Source organism: Aphidius gifuensis, linkage group LG5, assembly GCF_014905175.1.
Source record: "Aphidius gifuensis isolate YNYX2018 linkage group LG5, ASM1490517v1, whole genome shotgun sequence".
NCBI classification, from domain to species: domain Eukaryota; kingdom Metazoa; phylum Arthropoda; class Insecta; order Hymenoptera; family Braconidae; genus Aphidius; species Aphidius gifuensis.
In genome coordinates this window covers 11,493,357-11,513,898 of record NC_057792.1, presented here as the reverse complement: position 1 = coordinate 11,513,898, position 20,542 = coordinate 11,493,357, and the positions used below count along the sequence as shown (strand labels likewise).

Sequence of the window (20,542 nt, the reverse complement as noted above, 5' to 3'; positions counted from 1 at the left end):
GCAGATCTTGTTGATATGCAAGCTTATACGTCTGTTAACCGAAACTATAAATATTCGCTTACAATTATTGATATATTTTCGAAATTTGCATGGGCTATACCAATAAAATCAAGAACTGGGAAAGATGTTACAGCAGCGATGAAATCTGTGCTTGATGAAGGACGTATACCACAAAATTTACATGTTGATCAAGGAAAAGAATTTTACAACAAGGAATTTGAAGCTCTTTTGCAAAAACATAAGATACATATGTACTCAACATACAGCAATCTCAAAGCATCAATTGTTGAACGCTTCAATAGAACACTGAAGAATAAAATGTGGGAAAAATTTACTTATCAAGGATCCTACAAGTGGATAGAAATTTTACCACATCTGCTTAAAAATTATAATAATTCAAAACACAGAACAATAAAGATGAAAGCAATAGATGTTACGAAAGAAAATGAAAAACAACTATTGAGAAATATTTATAAAAAATTTCAACACAATCGTGATATCAAAAATAAATTCAAGATTGGTGATAAAGTTCGAATTAGTAAATATAAAACTGTTTTTAAAAAAGGTTATACACCAAACTTCACAACAGAAATATTTACGATTAAGGAAGTGAAATATACAGATCCAGTGACATATACACTCATAGATTATAAAAATAATCCAATTGAAGGAGGATTCTACGAAGAAGAGTTAACTGAAGTTAAATATCCTGATATTTATTTAGTTGAAAAAATTGTGAAAAAACGTGGCGATAAGTTATATGTAAAATGGTTAGGTTTTGACGATACACATAATAGTTGGATAAATAAATCAGATCTGTAAAAAAAAATAAATGTTTTTTTTTTTTTTAATAAAATAAACTCTGTGAAAAATATTTTAATTATCTTTTTATTTTATAACCCCATGGTACAGTATCCGTAGTATTTAGTAACAATTGTCTCTTATCATCTAACCAACTTAAAGCTATTTTCTTTTGTGCAATTGTATTTACTTTATGTTTTTTACTTCTAATTAGATATTGAATTTTTGTTAATAAATTATGTTCAAAAAGACAATTTTTATAATCATCAAAGGTAATTTCTTTTAAAGTTGAACCTTTAACACCTTTGGCTTTTAGCATCTTTTTTCTCCGAGTACACGGAATGTATAGAGTTTAGCTCTTAAGCCAATAAATTCAGTTATGTTTTCCCCTAACTTTCTACAAATTCTATCTATAATCCTAGTATTTTACACGAGGCATTTTAAAAAATATTATCTTGAGAATAATCAGAAGTATCGAATTTATCTAAATTTTTTCATTTCTTCATAAATATTAAAATTAAAATCATATAACAAACTATCTGTGTCGTGGTACATCAATTCATTGTTACCAAATCTAGATTTTATATAATTATAATGAAAATCATATAGACATGTTTTTGATATATCAAGTATTGAAAATCCTACATAAACTGGTTTATTGAAATGAATTTTTGTCCGATTCATTTCAATAATAACAATCTTCTCCAAATACTGTGAGGCTATGGAAATTCGGTTGTTGAATGTAGTATTTAGCACCATATCTGTTTTTCCATCTGGTGACCATTTTAACATCTTTTGCTTTCTTACATTTTCAATAAATTTTCCATATACAGCATTATTCAAAAGTTTATAATAATCTTTTCAAATTGAGTTGTTGCCTCTTGTCTTTTTTTGGTTTTCAAATCTATTTTTTTTTTTAACAAAGTTGCCTGTCTAAATTTTAGAACTCGATGAATTTTTAATAATTTCATACCGAGTTTTAAATATTGTTTGAGATTTTTATAATGAATAATATATTTTTCTTTTGGATAAAAAGTTGTCATTAGTTTACATTGTTTAGAATTAGGTGATATTTTGTGCTCTGGACACAATGGAAGATCTTGATGGAGTTCATGTAATTCTTCAGGATATTCAAGATCGACTTCATATATATAGCCTGTAGAAGAGTCGTCAGGTTGTAATAAAATGTCTTCTAAAGACCACTGATTATTATCCCACTCAAAGCCACCGTATGGAAGATGTTGTGACATTGCCATTCCATATAAATTATTAACATCAAAGTACATGAGGTACGACTCATCTTTGATTGTATCATACTCCATACCCATGTATGGATTGTTGGCTTTTGCATAACGATTCGGACATACAGCTACTCCACCTCGTATTCCTTTCTCGATGAATAAGAGTTGTTCAGCATCTGTTAGTAATTCCAATTTTACACCAGTACATTTCAGCATACAATCCCATGAGAATCCTGGTGTTGTATAGTAATGAAGAGGATCTAAGTTGTATGATGATAAACAGTTTTTACGAAAATTTTCAAAAATATCAGCTAACAACAAAACATCTGTACGTAAATATAAATCTGAATAATCACCAAGTGTTTTGATTTCAAATTTTTTCCAAACTGTTTGGGCATGTTCATAATCATCATTTGAAATATTGCTGTTATTTAATCTTGAATAAAATTGATCAATAAATGGAAGTTTCATATCTTCTAATCTATTCCAGCTATTGATGTATTCATATGGGAATACTCCTTTTCTTTTTAATAATTGAAATTTTTCTGGATCTTCACAATATTTTTTTAGTAATTTTTTTATCGCAATCAGCTAAGTTTGAAGCCAGTTTGTCAAGACTAGTTGCCATAAATCTGTAGGAGTCGATGAATCTTAAATTTACTAGTCGGCTACCTCGTTTATTTAAACATGGATACTTGATTTCTTTTGTAAAAGATATATATTTTTCTTTGTTGATCGGTAAAATTCTAATTGGGCCCTCAAACATGTTTGCTAAGTTTACAAAAAGTGTGAGTCATAACCTGAGAGATTATGAAATATTACTGGTATCGTATGTGAATCTGTATAGTTGACATTACATTCAGGATGAGCTGCTCCACGATAATGGCCTGTGTAATGGCAGTGATCGTGATGCCTGATCTGTGCAGGAGAAAATTCATTTTCACAAATATGACATATTTGAGCTGTTTGAAAATCCATGATTTGTTCTTGAGTAAGAGGCTCCATTGGTATTGGATTATTCAAAATGTCATTTACTTGTTTCGTTCTTTCTTGAAGTTCTCTGACAAACCACTCTATACAATCAGGACCACGACGTGACTTGAATTCTGACAGAGACTTGTCATATGTACAATGAAAATAATATGCAGCACTGTGCGGCACATGATTGTCTGAATCATTCTCTCCAGGTTCTAAAATACATTCAAGATCTGCATAGATGACAAATGGTGCTGGTGCTTTTGAATCGGTGATTTTCAAATTTCAATATATTTTCACCTTCTTCTGGTAAATCATTCTCACTTTATTATTATTTTCACAGTCAGTTAAATGTTTTCATATGAATTTTGAATTTTGAAATGACAAAGACAACGATCACACACCACTTTTATGATAATTTTTCGAAATTTGTGAACTGACAAGTCGCGATAAATTTCGTATCAAGCAAAAGGAAATATTGGTTCATCAGTTGAAAATCCACTATTCATAATGAGTAAATGAATTGTGGGTTTTAATGACTTGTGTTTACTCAAATACACTGGTGCTATTTCATATTTATCATAAATACCGTAGACATTTATTGATAAATCATTCATAACCTCAAATTTTGGAATGTCACATAACATTATTGGAAAATTTATCCCATCATAATTTAGAACTGTCTTAAAATCAGGTATGATGTGGTACGATAGCTGTGCGATTAAGCTGGATACAAAGCCGCTGTGATTGCATACAAAAAACAGTACTCATCATTATTTTTAATATTTAAAACTGCTTTTTTTATTTGGATACTCTTTGGCAATTCGATAAATGTTGATAAACTACCTCTCAATGGCTCATAACGATTAATATTAATCATCAAATTAATAATTGCTCTTAATGTCTACCCAGAATCTTTTTCTTGAAAATCTTCAATTTTTGTGAGAAATTTTTTTGTTAAGTTGTCATTGAACCAATTTTTCAAGTCAGTAGTTGGTAATATCACTTGATTTTTGTATTAAAATATTTTTGTCTCATCGATAGGTTCACCATTTTTACAATTCTAAATTTACAAGCTAAAACACCATTCACTTTTAAATTTTCATGATTTTTGAGAATATTTTTTAAACGGTTAATTGTCATTTTTAGAATCCTAAAAATGAATGTATATCAGTATGTTGAAGATTAACGATAGTCCCTGATCGTATTCGACCCTGGAATGCTGAATCACCATCTAGCCACTTCACTCTATCACTCAGTTTTTTAATATGTCCAACACCAGCACCATGTTTTCGTTCACTTTTAAATTTTTCACTCAATAATCTTAGTTGGGATATTGTTGTTTGAATTCTTAATTTATCACCAATTGTTTTGGCAGCTTTCAATGCTTTATTTAAAAGCCGAATATTTTTTTTTTCGAATTTCAACCAATTTTCTATTTGATCTGGCGTACGAATTATTTTATATGCTCCATCCATAATCTTTATCAGTTTGAGACACTGCTCTGAACTCATGTTGTTCATTTATTTGAATGCCCACGTACTCAAAAGATCGATAAACTGACAGAGCCGTATTACAGGCTTACAGGCTTTATATATAGCATGAATTAGGAATTTTCTGGAACAATTGAGAATGTTTTGGAACAGATCAAGAAACTTCGATGGATCGATGATTCAAGAATATATTGAAAGCATTATCGATATTTTTGAGAATAATCGGAAACATTAAAGAACATTCGAAAAAGATTTTAAAACACTCGAAAACATTTTGTGAACATTCGAAAACATTATACATTCGATGACATTTCCATTACTTTATGGAACATTCTAGAACATTCAATGAAATTTCGAAGACTCTTCTAGAACATTTTTTTTACTATAAAAAGAGTGCGATCGACATCAACAGCATCAGATTAATTCAAGTATTCGAACAGTACTCATCATAAAAGGAATCAAGGTATATATTTTTTAATTTAATTTTTTATTATTATTTTTTAGAACAATTTATTTTATATAAAAAATTTTTTTCAAGAAAATAAAATGGATTTTCTATCAGCAATCAACAAAGTTGCTTGTAGCTCCAGCAATTTACCATTGATAAAAATGTCTGATTTAACTCCTGGAGCTGAATACAAGATCACTCAAATTCGAAGAGCAAATACAAAATATGGAGTGAAAAGCATTGTGACAATTCAACATGAGTTTGATATGTTTTTAATAAGATATCAATATTTTTGGAGAAAGATAAAAGAATTTGAGGAGCTCAAAACTATGGTAGATGGTGACCATCTTGGTATGCGTACTCAACAAGTAGCACCGAACATTTTCATATGTGAATTTATCGCTGTTTAAGAATAATCGATTGAAAATGTAATTTTGAAAACGAAAAAAAAATTATCAAGGGAAATGTAATTATTTGAATAAATAAAATTATTTAAATAAATAAAATTGATAAAAAAAAAAAATATTTCTTACAATTTCTTTAAAATAAATGGAAATAATAAAAAAAAACATAATTTATAAAAATTGTAAAAAAAAAAAAAAAAAAAACTAAAACGAAAATAAATAAATATATTTATCAAAAATCTAAGATGAAAATTCAAAACGAATGCTGAAAAATCTTTATAAAAAAAAAAACAATATATACTTTATTTTTTTTCTGTTTCAAATAGAATATGTTGATAAAATTATTGAAAACACAAAAAATTGTTTACATTTTTTTTAAAAAAAGAATCATGTAAATTATTTTTTTTTTTCAAAACTGATTATGTATTTTTTTTTTTATTTTTTTTAATTCATAATTTAATTTTTTTATTATCCTTCAATTTTTTTTTCAATATTGTGTATTTTTTGGTACTGCATACGTTCATATTCAGAGTAGTTTCGTATCCATGGTATTTTATTTATTTTTCTTCAATAAAATATAGCTCGTTGTCATCTTCTTTGATCTTGAATTGGTGATTTTGGAATTCCAATTCTAACGAGCATGTTGGAGCAATCAATACTTTAGCAGTATGAATGATGAGATCAATTATCTCATCATTGTAGAATTTTTCCCATTCTACTGGAATCCAAGCTTTCAATAATTGGTTGTCTCCGCAAATGTGAAGAATGAGAATTCTAAAAAAAGAAAATTCAAATTGTTTTTTAAAAATATCAAATCATAAAAAATATTTTTGAAAAAATCATCTCTCATTCATTCAATAATAAAAAAAAATTTAATTATCAACTAATAATTTAAATCATATACTCTTAGAAGAACAATTCACAAAAAGAATCTAAATATCATTAATACTTTTTCAGAAAAAAATAAAAATAAAAACCGGTCATTTAAAATCATTGATTCTCAAAAAAAGAAAAAAAAAAAAACACACTCATCATGCAATCACTTTTTAAAGAAACACGAAAAAAAAAAGCATAAACTAATAATTTGAAACCTCGTTTAAAATGAAAAAATATTTTTCACACTTATTTATTCAATAACATGAAAACACTATAAAAAAATTTTTTTTCATTAAAAAAAAATAAAAATAAAACAATCACTAACACTTTTACACTGAAAACTAAAAATTATTAAGAAAAAAAAAACTAACAATTTAATTCAAAAATTCAATCACTAAAAAACAATTTAATCACCAAAAAACAATTTCAAAAAAAAATTAATAATAAACCAATTACAATAATAACTTACCCTGACATTTTAGTTTTTTTATTTCTTCGTAATATATATGTATATAATTTGATAGAGTCACAATGATTAATGATGACAGCAGTAAAATGTTTAGGCCTATATATATGAAGAAAGGGGGTGTAGAAGAAAGGGGTCAAATCATACGCAAATCGTTTCATAACAATATCTTATGAAAAAAATATTCTGAGTCGATCTTTTTTTCAATTGTCATATGAGAAGGTTTTTGATAATTTCCGACGGCAAAGGCTTCTCACATGACAATCGAAATGAAAAGATCAGTTTAGAACTTTTCGAATAAAACATAACATCAAAATTATTTATTTAATATCAAAAAACAAATCATCAAGCAATAAGATTTTAAAGCGGTATATTTGAAGGTATCCAGTTGTCACGGAGAAGGCTTTTCCCGTCGGAAGAAAGACTTCTCACAAGACAATTGAATAGTCCAGAAACCTTCGAATAAATACCGCTATAAAATTTGTCAACTTGATTCCCGTTATTTATTTTCATTCTCTTTTTCTATTTTGCATTCAAAAAAAAATTAATCTCTCAAGTAAACAGATTTTATAACAGTATTTAATTTCAAGGTTTTTGGATTTATCAATTGTTATGTGAGAAGACCTCGCAGCCAAGAATTATTTGAGAGTGTTCTCACATAACAATTGAATGATCCAGAAACATTTAAATAAATTCTTTGATAAAATCTGTTCACTTTATTTTATTATTCAATCTTTAATGTGTAGTCTTAACGCGGGTATCATGCATAAGGAGGAGCAGTCAAGCGTTGTGGGGCGGTGCGTGGGTGGGATATACGCGAGGGAGCGGTCACGCATATAAGTGGGTGTTGCTCGCGGCTAAAGTGAGAAACGCATGCTACCTTCGTACTCATCTCGACTCCTAATACTTCGTTTAAAATTTCTCCTATTTTAAATAGTTTTAGATACATTTTTATTATTAATTTTATTATTACTCAATATTGTTATAATTATTAATCAGTATTACTATTATTTATTATTATTTTAATAAATATTGATTAATATTATCATTATCAACTAGTATTACTATTATTCGCATTATTATCATTATCAACTAGTATTATTATTATTATACTATTATTAATATTATGATCATTATTTATTATTAATATATAATTATTATTATTTGTTATTATTATTTGTTATTGAAAAAAATCAAATAATATTCTCATTCATCCCGAATCTTCTACGAACCTTCTCGAATGTTCTAGAACCGTCTCGTAGATTCTAGAAACTTCGAGATTTTTACTACCCCCGATCTGACCCCCCGATCCTGACCCCTGTCCCCTGGTCCCCTCACCATGGCCTAGAACCGGCCCTATATAACTACTTTTGTTGTACTTTCTCGAAATTTTATATATTTTTTTTTCTTAGTACAGAACCGCCTGTATACCCAAGTGGAAAAAAAAATATATTCATTGGAAATATAAAATAAATTTATTTTATATCTTCTAAATCTTTTCTAAATTTTTTCTTAATTCAATTTTAGTAAGTCCAAAACTGTAAGTCCTTCAGATAATCAGATTTAATTTATATTTCCATTAAATATATGTTTTCTACTTGGTTATGTATTTTTTTAATTACTTTTACCATGTGTATACTTCGGCATCTGGATTTTTAAAAATGTTTTTAATGATGATCAATATATTTTCGAGGAAATACAAAGTTTTCAAAGAGTAGAATTGAGAAACTTCGGTGGAGTCTCAGGGTCAAGGCGTGCAAATTGGTTTTCCGGCAGAAAGGCCCATTAAAATATTGTCAAAAAATGCTGTTTTATCTTTTTTTCATATATTTTTGTATACTGTAGTTGTGAATACCCTGCTGTTTAAACACGGTTTCTGTTTTTTTTTTTTTCCTTGAAAAATTATTTTGTCAACAAATAAAACTCTGAAATGTTGCTGATACAGATGATTTTTATTTTTTTTCTAACGGTTTTTTGGAGGTCATTTTCTTGAATAAACTTTCCCGTCAATGTCTCATTTTTTTTTTCTTCAACCTTTCGACATGAGTTATTGGGTTGTTTTACATTCAAGACCTCTTAATATTATTTTTTAACTATTCTAGATTTATAAATTTTTTTTAAATTATAGGCGAAGTGTTGTTTTTTTAATGAAATGGTTTTTTTTTCTTTAAAAAAAGTGAAAAAAAATCCTCCGTTTAGTACTTTGAATTTATTTTATTTTATAATTTGAATTTATAATTTTTAATAAAATTTTTTAAATATTATGAAAAAATTAATGTCAAATCGTCGATATGGACGATATATCGGATATATCGTCTTGAGCGTATCGTATCGTATCGAGTTAAAAAATTAGTTATTTAAAACTAAAGCAACATTAATTCCTTAAAACATAATTTTTTGGCAACATTAATTTCTTAGCTACATCTTTTTCTTAGCTACTGCTTTTCCTTGGACATTTTAATTTATTCAATAAATAAAATTACATGCATTTTATTTTTTTAATAAATAAAAATCCCAAGGAAAAAGCATGGTAACTAAGAAAAATGGAATTCTAAAATTTACAGAATACCCAAAAGACATTCTATTTAAAACAGTAATTCATATTATATCTTTCACTTCTACTTTTTATGGACATTTCTATATTTTAAAAAATAAACTTGACAATGTATATTATTTATTTTAATAAGAAACTTATCAAAAATCGACCATTTACCCATCACTGCCTCAAACTACTGATTTTGTCTATATGTAGATATACACTTAGTACAAATTTGTGATTTTAATTAATTTAATATAATAAAATTATTTTTACAATGAAAATCCAAGCAGCAAGTTATTATAAATTTAATTTTTTCATCCCTTACTTGTATCATATTCATTATTTTTATGACAGAACTCATCCATCACTAATTCTGCCAGAATGATGTTGAAAAAGTATGAATACTGGAAAAATGTCTCGAAACAAAGTTTAAGTTTACGTCCACTAAAAAATTAAGTGTCGATGATTAAGTACACAACAATAAAAAAAGGAATGAACAATAATTTCTCAAAGATGAATGTACATACAACACATGACGTTTTCAGGTCATGAGTTTGTCATTATTTCACACTGATTAAATTGTTGTTGGATACATATTGTTACAAAATAAAACTGAATAATCAACCCGTTTATGATATAAAATACAATTTATAATAACTTGCTGCTTGGATTTTCATTGTAAAAATCAATTTATTCTAAAAAATTAATATGATTGCTTAATAGTACTAAGTGTATATCTGAAAATATACGAAATCAGTAGTTCGTGGACAGTCCCTGAATTCGCTATCATATCAATGGACTAGTCCTCAAACTACGATATGCACAAATTCATCAGTTCATACGTATAATCGGACTGTCCCTAAATTACTGATCTCGTACATTTTTACACACAGAGAAGGATATGTTAACAGTTAACATATCCTGTTTTATGTTAACATATGCCATGTTAAAATGGGTGGTGGCTGATAAGTTTACATCAAAGATATATATATTAACATTAAACATACGTATCTTAATAGTTAATATGCGTATGTTAACTATTAAGATATCTAAGATATCTGTAATTGACACAATTTGAAGGTTAGTTTGATAGTTGAGGACATTTACGTATGTAAATATGAAAATTTAATGTAAAATTAAGAATGAATTTACAAAAAAACTAAATTTAAATAAATCTATGACAACACGAGTACATATTATATTATACTACAATTAGAATAGTATCACAATATAATGTCAAAAAAAAGAGATTACAAGAAGTAGACTGGCGCATCAAAATATTTGGCCGTGTAAAGATACGTATGTTAACTATAAACATACGTATGTTAACAGTTAAGATATCTATGTTTATTGTTAATATATATATCTTAACATTAAACTTTTGTATGTTTAATGTAAACATATTGGTATGTTAACTGTTAACTTATCCTTCTCTGAGTGTAGATATACACTTAGTACGAATTCGAAATTTAATTAATTTCATAAAATAAAATGATTATTACAATGAAAATCTAAGCAGCAAGTTATTATAAATTGTATTCAATACCATAAACAGGTTAAACATTGAGTTTGTCTCTGTAACAATATGCATCCGACAACAATTTAGTCAGTATGAAATAATGACAAACTTATGCCGTGACTGTGTTGCATGTACATGCATCTTTGAGAAATTATTATTAAATATTTCTATTATTATTTCGTACTTAATCATCAAGATTTAATTTTTTAGTGGACCTCCACTTAAACATTGTTTAAAGACTTTTTCCCAGAATCCGTGCTATTTCAACATCATGGATTTGTCAATATCCCAAAGTGGCAGAACTATTGTTGAATAAGTTCTATTATAAAAGTACTGAATATGCAACGGGATAGTGATGTAAAATAAAATTTATAATAACTTGCTGCTTGGATTCCCATTGTAAAAGTCATTTTATTAAATAAAATTAATTTAATTGCGAATCAGTAGTAAGTGTATATCTAAAAATATACAAAATCAGTAGTTCAAAGACAGTCCCTAAATTCGCTGTTATATTAATGAACTAGTCCTCAAACTACGATATGCACGAATTTATATACTTATACGTATAATATATGAATTTGTGCATATCGTAGTTTAAGGACTAGTCTATTGATATAACATTGAATTCAGGGACTGTCCTCAAAAACTTATTTTTATATTTTATTTAGATATACATAACTAAATTATTTTATAATGTAAAATTATTTTTACAATGAAAATCTAAGCAGCAAATTATTATAAATTCTATTTTACATCTCTATCTCGTTGCATATTCATTATTTTTGACAGAACTAATATCCAACTATAATTTTGTCAGTTTGAGATAGTGACAAACTGATAATGCTAAAATAGCATGTATTCTGGCAAATCTGTCTTCAAACAATTCTCGAGTTAAACACCATTTAAAAATTAAGTCTTGATCATTGAGTACAAAAAAATGGAATAAGAGAATGGAATGATTAGATTTTTAATCAAAATCTAAGCAGCAAGTTATTATGATTATTATTTGATATTTCTCTTCATTCCATTTTTTTGTCCTCAATGTTCAAGACTTAATTTAAAAAAAAAAAAAAAAAAATTAATTTCTTTTATTTCGGTATGAATATTCAAAATAAAACTGCAAGAAGTATTATTTACTATTCTCATTAATTGACTCAAATAATTAATATACTTGTACAGTTATCAGTGAGTATCATCTGTACTTAATTCTTCAATATTAAAATAATATTCTTAACTGAGGGTCCGGATGCAATAACGACCTGCACGCTCGAAAAACGGTAGAAGTATTGTCCAATGGCTTGGACAATTCTTAATTTTCAAAGTCGTCAAAAAAAAAAATTAAAAAATATAGGCATGTAGGAAAAGTTAAAAAAAAAATATATTGCTTTTATGGTTTTTTTTTTTTTTTAATTATTTTAATTGAAAAAAATTAATTAAGAAAATTATTCCATCTCTGATTTTTTCCATTTTTCAAAAATAATACGAGTATATCTCTTTTGTTTATCAATAAAAACTCTTGAAATTTTACTGTATCGCACCACGTATCCAAATATACCACGATAATTTCACAAGGGTTGTAAGGCCTTATGTTTGATACAGGGCTATCAAAGGATGTGGAGGATAGGTTGTAACTTGAAATAATAGGAATAACACTTTAAATAAATCCAAACACTGTGGCTTAAATTCTATTAATATTCACTTTATTATTTCACTAAAATTATAATTAATTGTATTATATATTGTTTATTGAGTTGACTCTAAAAAGTGTTGTCATGGACAGACACTACTATTTTATATTGTAAGTATAAAGAAATTCCGAGCAACTGAACTGAAGAAATGAAGAGCAACTGATTTCTCAGTTTGTTGAAAATTGTTAAGTCCAAAAAATGGGTGTATACTTAATTAAAAAATTAGTTTTAATTGGTCAAAAATTAGTTCAAGAGAGGGTAAAAAACTAGGTGTAGGTGGTGGGATTTTTAGACATAAAATTGGGCCTTGTGTGGTCCAAAGGGTGACATAAAAAATACCATGTGTAAACAAAAAATATAGATTTTACGACCGGAAAGTCCAAGACGTTTTCATAAATTTAGTTTATTTTAAAGAGTTATAAATTTACTTTTTTATTGTCGATTTTACGATCATTCTGTGTATCGAAAATACGTTAGTGCAGTTGTTTGACAGATGTGAGATTTTCTCTAATTCTTGACAAATAATGTTTTAAAAAATATGTTATAATAGTACCAAAGAGAAACTTGAGTTTATGGTTTTATTTGTTACGTGATTTTTACTCAAAAGTCTATGCATGAGTTGACCATGTGTGGGAATATTCGAGTTTGTAAAAAGCTATTAAAAGTACATAAATTAAATCGTTGTTTAAAATATTTTAGAAAAATGTAAACCAAAATTGTTAGTCATATGTTATTTGAAATTGTATGATCTCGTGATCTAGCCATAAAAAACAGAGTAATGTTTAAAACTTATCAACTTATTGTATTTTGTTTAAAAAATAAAAAGAATAAAAATCTGGTCAGTCTGGGACCGACAGACATGTGGTTCGACCCGGAACATTCTCCCCCCGTTGAGAGGTCGGCCGATCAACTTAAATATCTAAAACAGAAAAAAGTGTTAGTAAATGTAAATTTAATTTATTCTAATGTCATTCTGGGTCACAAGGAACCAGGGGTGCTATTTTCTTGACGTTGCGTTTGTAGGTAGACTTTGCTGTTTTGATGGTGACCGTACGGACAATACCATCCGTCCCAGGATGCGTCTCGATGATTCGACCCAATGCCCAATGCATAGGTGGAATGTTGGCTTCCTTTAATAAGACCACATCGCCTATTTCTATGTTGTTGTTGTCTTTGTTTCACTTACTGCGGTTGATCATCTCGTTGAGATATTCATTGTGCCAACGTTGCCAAAATTCTTGTTTTATTTGTTTAATCAGTTGCCATCTAGACAACCTGTTCATGGGTATGTTGTTGTAGTCATGATCTCTTATAGTTGTGAGAGCAAGTCCAATTAAAAAATGTCCAGGTGAGAGCACCATAAAATCATTTGGATCAGTTGAAATAGGTGTCAGTGGACGTGAATTGAGTATTGCCTCGATCTCAATAATCAAGGTGTTGAATTCTTCTTGTGATAATAAAATATCTGGTTTAATAACCCTTTTAAAATGATGCTTGAATGATTTGACTGCGGCTTCCCAAAGTCCGCCAAAATGTGGAGAAAGTGGTGGCGTAAAATGCCATTGAATTTTTTTTGTGTTAAAAAATTCTTGTAATTTATCTCGTGCATCGTTTGATTTTAATTGATCTTGCAGTTTAATCAATTCATTGTTGGCCCCTTGGAAATTTAAACCATTGTCTGAATAAATATCAGTCGGGTAACCACGTCTTGCAACAAATCTTTTTAAAGCAGCAATAAAACAATCTGTAGTTAAATCACTGACCATTTCTAGATGTACAGCTTTGATGACGAGACATACAAAGACTGCTACGTATATTTTAACTTTAATTCTATTTCTTTCTTTCTTTTCTTTAACTAAAAAAGGTCCACAAAAGTCAACCCCAACTATTGTAAATGGAATTGCTTCATTAACCCTTGCTTTTGGTAAATTACCCATCAGGTAATCAATTGTGCGAGGCTGTGCTCGTAGACATGTTGTACAAGTGCGTATTATTTTACTTACTTGATTGCGACCATCAATTGGCCAATATTGTTGTCTTACAGCATATAATGTGGCTTGAGTACCAGTATGCAAGTGTATTTTATGTTCATGTTTAATTATTAATGAAGTTACATGATGATTTTTAGGTAAAATGATTGGATACTTTTGATTGTATGGAATAGAGGCATTTTGTAATCGCCCTCCTACTCGCAATAATCCATTTTTATCAATAAATGGAGCGAGTTTAATTAATTTACTTTTTTGATTTAATTGTCTTTGATTTTCTAGAATTTTTAAGTCATCAAAAAATATTTCTTTTTGTACTAGTTTAATTATTGTATTAGTAGCATATTCAATTTCATTGATTTTTAAATAACCAGTATTCTTGTTGTTTGTTTTCATTCGCAGAGAATATGCAATGACATTTTGTAATTTATTCCAAGATGAATAACGAGTTAAAATATTGTAATCATTTTTATTGTTTATATTTACTTGTGGTTGTGTTGAACTTGTCGTTGTGTTGAGACATGTGTTGACCTTGAGCTCAGGTAGACTGCAACCCTCGGTCATCTCGAATTTCGGCCAGCCATCTGGATCTTCACACAGCCAAGACGGCCCATGTTGCCATGTTGTTGTTTTGATGAATTCTTCAGGTAGTTGACCTCTTGAAATCAGGTCAGCTGGATTGTCATGTGTACGTACATGGCACCATTGTGTTGTTTTTGTTTTTTCTTGTATTTTGGCAATTCTGTTTGCCACGAATGTTTTCATAACACTTGGCTCTTTTCTTAGCCAGTGTAAAACAATTGTAGAATCTGACCACAAATATGTGTCATCTATTGTTATGTGTATTGCTTTAATTATTGTTGTATAAAAGCGAAGCAAATAATAATGCTCCACATAATTCCAATCTAGGGATTGATAGTGTCTTGAGAGGAGCTATGCGCCCTTTGGCACACAAAAGTTGTGTGTAAACTTTACCTTTTTTATCAATGGACCTGAGATAAATACAAGCCCCATATGCTTTTTCACTGGCATCACAAAAGCCATGTAATTGTATACTTGTTGTATCATTTAATATTGTATGTCTTTTAAAAGATAAATCATTTAAAAGTTGTAATTGGTTATAAAATGTTAACCATTCATCTTTAATTGGTGATGGGACAGGTTCATCCCAGTCAATGTTTATACTCCATAATTGTTGCATAACTATTTTTGCTGTCATAACAACTGGACCAAGAAGTCCAAGAGGATCAAAGATTTTTCCAATTTCAGAAAAAATTTTGCGTTTTGTAATTTCGTCAAACGTAATTGTTTTAACTGTGTAAACAATTGTATCTGTAGTAGATCTCCAGTAAACACCGAGTGTTTTTATTGCACTGGAGTCATTAAATTGTAATTGTAAATTTTTGTTAGCCTCTGGAAGGCCTTCTGATAGTCTAGGCTCATTGGAAGCCCATTTGCGTATATTTAACATACCTTGTTGTAATAAAGGAATTAATTCATCCCTCAATTTAATTGCTTCTTCAAGTGTTTGTGTACCAGTTAAAAGATCATCGACATATAGATCTCTTTTGAGTATTTCTGATGCTATAGAAAAATTTTCTTGCTCATCATCAGCTAATTTATGTAGACATCGTATAGCTAAGAATGGTGATGGAGCAAGACCAAATGTTACAGTATTTAATTCATATGTTTTGATAATACCAGACGTATTTCTCCATAAAATACGTTGATATTTTCTATCTTGTGGACGTACTAAAAATTGTCTGTACATTTTCTCAATGTCACCAGTCAGTACGTACTGGTGTAATCTAAATCGAAGTAGTAATGAGAAAATGTCTGTCTGTATTGTTGGGCCAACATGTAGCAATTCATTGAGCGAATGACCCTTGGAACCCTTGGCTGAACCGTCGAACACGACTCGTACTTTTGTTGTTTGGCTTTCTTCTTTTATCACTGCATGATGAGGTAAATAAAAACCATCTTCTTGTAATTGTTTATCTGGTACTTCAGACATGTGACCTAAGTCTAGGTACTCTTGTAGTACAGTGTTATATTGTATCTTTAACATAGGATTAGTTTGAAGCTTTTTCTCTAGAGAATTTAATCTTTTTATTGCTATAGACCGAGTCTCTCCTAATTGATTGACTGGTTGTTTAAATGGTAGTGCGACAATGTATCGTCCTACCTCATTTCTTGTGACATGTTGAAGAAAATGTTCTTCACATGCTAATTCATCTGCTGTGAGATGACAAACATCTTTTACTTCTTCAATTTCCCAAAATTTTGAGAAATCAAAGTGCATGTCTGATGCCAGGTGGCAAGACACTTGTTGCGATGAGACCTTTGTAGGTGCACTCCCCCCGATGACCCATCCAAATTTAGTTCTTTGTAAGAATAAATCAGGGCCACCAGATTTAGACAAATCTATTTGTCCTTGTGTAAATAATGACATGGTAACACCTGCCCCCAATAAAATATCAACTGGAGCAGGTTGATGAAAACTAGGGTCTGCTAATTTCATTGTATTAGGAATTTTAATATTATCTTTATTAATTATTTGATCTGGTATATTTTCCGAAATTCTTGGAACTGTCAGAAAACTTAGTGTTCTTTCATATCTTGTGTGACAAGATTGAATTGTGGTACTTACAACATGTTTAGAAATTGTTGAAGCTGTGTTCAATGCACCAATTGAGATTGAACATTTCTTTTTATTTAATTTAAGTTTACTTGCCATACTTTCAGTCATAAAATTTGCAGTTGAGCACGTATCAAGAAGACATCGACATTGTATTTTTTCTCCGTCAGTATTGAATACATTGATGAGTGCTGAGACGACTAATACACTTGTTGTTGAGTTGACTACAAATGCTATAGGTCGTCCTGGATGTATACTACTATGCTGTAGTCATATTTCTTCATTTTCATCGGTTGCTGGAACAGCTGATGTGTTGGCCTGGTCGGACTCAGTGGTCGTTGGCCGATGCAAGAATGTATGGTGTCTTCTGTCGCAGGTACGACACCCCATTGAATTGCAGTCTTTGACCCCGTGTCCCTTTTTCAGGCAATTCAAGCATAATGAGGCCTTGACTGCAGCCTTATACCTTTCTTCTTGTGTAAAACCTTTGAATATCTCACAACTATATATAGAATGTGTCTCAGAACATATTGGACAGACACGTGTAGTAGTTGTTGTCAATGATATTCCACCCTTTTTAACTTGGGTTTTTTCACTCTTTGTATCATTTGATTTTTCTTCTTGTGTAGAAAAAACTGAGCAAATAGAACGTTGTTCTAAATAATTTAATAACTCAGTGTACTTTGGTACTTCACGTGAGTTTATAGTCATTTCCCAATGACAAATTGTATTATTATTTAATTTAGACAGAATGAGATCTGTCAAAGGAAGATCCCAAGCATGAATCATAAACTTTAGATTTTTTAGAGCTCCTAAGTGTTGTCTAAAAGTGTCAACTAACTCACCGATTGCTGCTGGAGTATCCTTTTTAAGATGAGGATAATCTTTTAATATTGAACAATGTCGGCGAGCCAATCGACGAGTATGCTCGTATTTATCTACTAAAATAGATAATGCATGGTCATAATTGGCATCATTTATTTCTAGATGACCAATAAGTGACCAAGCCTTGTCAGTAAGGACACTTGTTAAATGATAAAGTTTGAGTGCCTTTGGCAGAGATTGATTGACGTCAATTGTATTTTTAAAAACACTAAAAAATGCTGCCCATTTCTCTGGTGTACCATCAAATTTTGGTATTTGTATTGACGGTATTGGTATATTTGTCGGATAAAAATTATTATTTGCACGATAACTACCACTTTCACTATTTGTATCACTTGCATTATTCATATTGCCTTGAAGTTTGCGGATTATTTTCCGTGTTTGAGCAACAACAGTAGAATAATTTTTCTCGATTGGCTCCCTTTCGGGGGCTTCTTTCTCTTCATCAAGTTCTTCTAGTTGATCTTGTATATCTCCAAATAAACTATAGCGTGCTGTGACGATTTCAAGTGTTACTTGTAGTTCATCTACATCACTTGTAGTTAAATTTTCTTGTATAATCTTTATCTTTTTCATAAGCTCAGTAATCATCTTTTTTATTCCACCTCTTTGTCGGTGAAGCTTTTTGAGTAATTCTGCTTGAGAATCAGAGTTAGGCTGTGCCATTTTAGTAGAATTGTTTGAGTAACTGTGACTCTTATTTTATTGTACCTTCACTAAAGTCACTGGTAAATATTCACTTGGTGAATCCGGCTCGAAGGACCAAAAAATGTATCGCGCCACGTATCCAAATATACCACGATAATTTCACAAGGGTTGTAAGGCCTTATGTTTGATACAGGGCTATCAAAGGATGTGGAGGATAGGTTGTAACTTGAAATAATAGGAATAACACTTTAAATAAATCCAAACACTGTGGCTTAAATTCTATTAATATTCACTTTATTATTTCACTAAAATTATAATTAATTGTATTATATATTGTTTATTGAGTTGACTCTAAAAAGTGTTGTCATGGACAGACACTACTATTTTATATTGTAAGTATAAAGAAATTCCGTTGTACGCGAATCAATATTAATTAGAGATGTTACGTAAACGAGTGTTGAAGAGCAACTGATTTCTCAGTTTGTTGAAAATTGTTAAGTCCAAAAAATGGGTGTATACTTAGTTAAAAAATTAGTTTTAATTGGTCAAAAATTAGTTCAAGAGAGGGTAAAAAACTAGGTGTAGGTGGTGGGATTTTTAGACATAAAATTGGGCCTTGTGTGGTCCAAAGGGTGACATAAAAAATACCATGTGTAAACAAAAAATATAGATTTTACGACCGGAAAGTCCAAGACGTTTTCATGAATTTAGTTTATTTTAAAAAGTTATAAATTTACTTTTTTATTGTCGATTTTACGATCATTCTGTGTATCGAAAATACGTTAGTGCAGTTGTTTGACAGATGTGAGATTTTCTCTAATTCTTGACAAATAATGTTTTAAAAAATATGTTATAATAGTACCAAAGAGAAACTTGAGTTTATGGTTTTATTTGTTACGTGATTTTTACTCAAAAGTCTATGCATGAGTTGACCATGTGTGGGAATATTCGAGTTCGTAAAAAGCTATTAAAAGTACATAAATTAAATCGTTGTTTAAAATATTTTAGAAAAAATATAAACCACAATTGTTAGTCATATGTTATTTGAAATTGTATGATCTCGTGATCTAGCCATAAAAAACAGAGTAATGTTTAAAACTTATCAACTTATTGTATTTTGTTTAAAAAATAAAAAGAATAAAAATCTGGTCAGTCTGGGACCGACAGACATGTGGTTCGACCCGGAACATTTACCTATATATATATTTATTAACAAACAATAATGTAAAAAAAAAATTTTCAGAAAATAATGATAATATTTATTTATATTATTTATTTAATTTGTGTCAATAGAAAATTGAATCTTCTTATCTTTGACTCAACCGTTTAGCGAAGAAATTTGAAAATTTTAATAACTTCCAGTGTAAAATGTATTTATATATGTAGAATATATTTCTAAAATTTTAAAAATTTAAATTAATAATTAAAAAAGTTATTGAGTTAATAACAATGGAGCGCGGTCGCATTAATTATTACGCGCGCAACAAAACAGCTACTTGCCATCACCCATATTAGAACCTTCGATATGCGTGTCAAACGTGACCGCGCTCTATTGTTGTTAACTCAATAACTTTTTTAATTATTAATTTAAATTTTTAAAATTTTAGAAATATATTCTACATATATAAATAAACATTTTTTACACTGGAAGTTATTAAAACTTTCAAATTTCTTCGCTAAACGGTTGAGTCAAAGATAAGAAGATTCAATTTTCTATTGACACAAATTAAATAAATAATATAAATAAATATTATCATTATTTTCTAAAAATTTTTTTTTTTCATTATTCTTTGTTAATAAATATATATATAGGTAAAATTTCAAGAGTTTTTATTGATAAACAAAAGAGATATACTCGTATTATTATTGAAAAATGAAAAAAATCAGAGACGGAATAATTTTCTTAATTAATTTTTTTCAATTAAAATAATTA

The 20,542-nt window shown here is 29.0% G+C and overlaps 2 protein-coding genes across 2 annotated transcripts; both read right to left on the bottom strand.

The window, feature by feature from the left end:
* Positions 1-5,919: 5,919 nt before the first annotated feature.
* LOC122856373 lies at positions 5,920-17,175 on the bottom strand. The gene is made up of 4 exons (XM_044158051.1): positions 15,414-17,175; positions 14,810-15,268; positions 13,726-14,635; positions 5,920-6,136 (listed from the first exon to the last, which is right to left on the bottom strand). The coding sequence occupies exons 1-4, from the start codon at positions 17,173-17,175 to the stop codon at positions 5,920-5,922; spliced, it is 3,348 nt and encodes a 1,115-aa protein (XP_044013986.1).
* Positions 17,176-17,346: 171 nt separating this feature from the next.
* Positions 17,347-18,627, bottom strand: LOC122856372. The gene has a single exon (XM_044158050.1). It carries the CDS (start codon positions 18,625-18,627, stop codon positions 17,347-17,349), a length of 1,281 nt encoding a protein of 426 aa, XP_044013985.1.
* Positions 18,628-20,542: the final 1,915 nt, after the last annotated feature.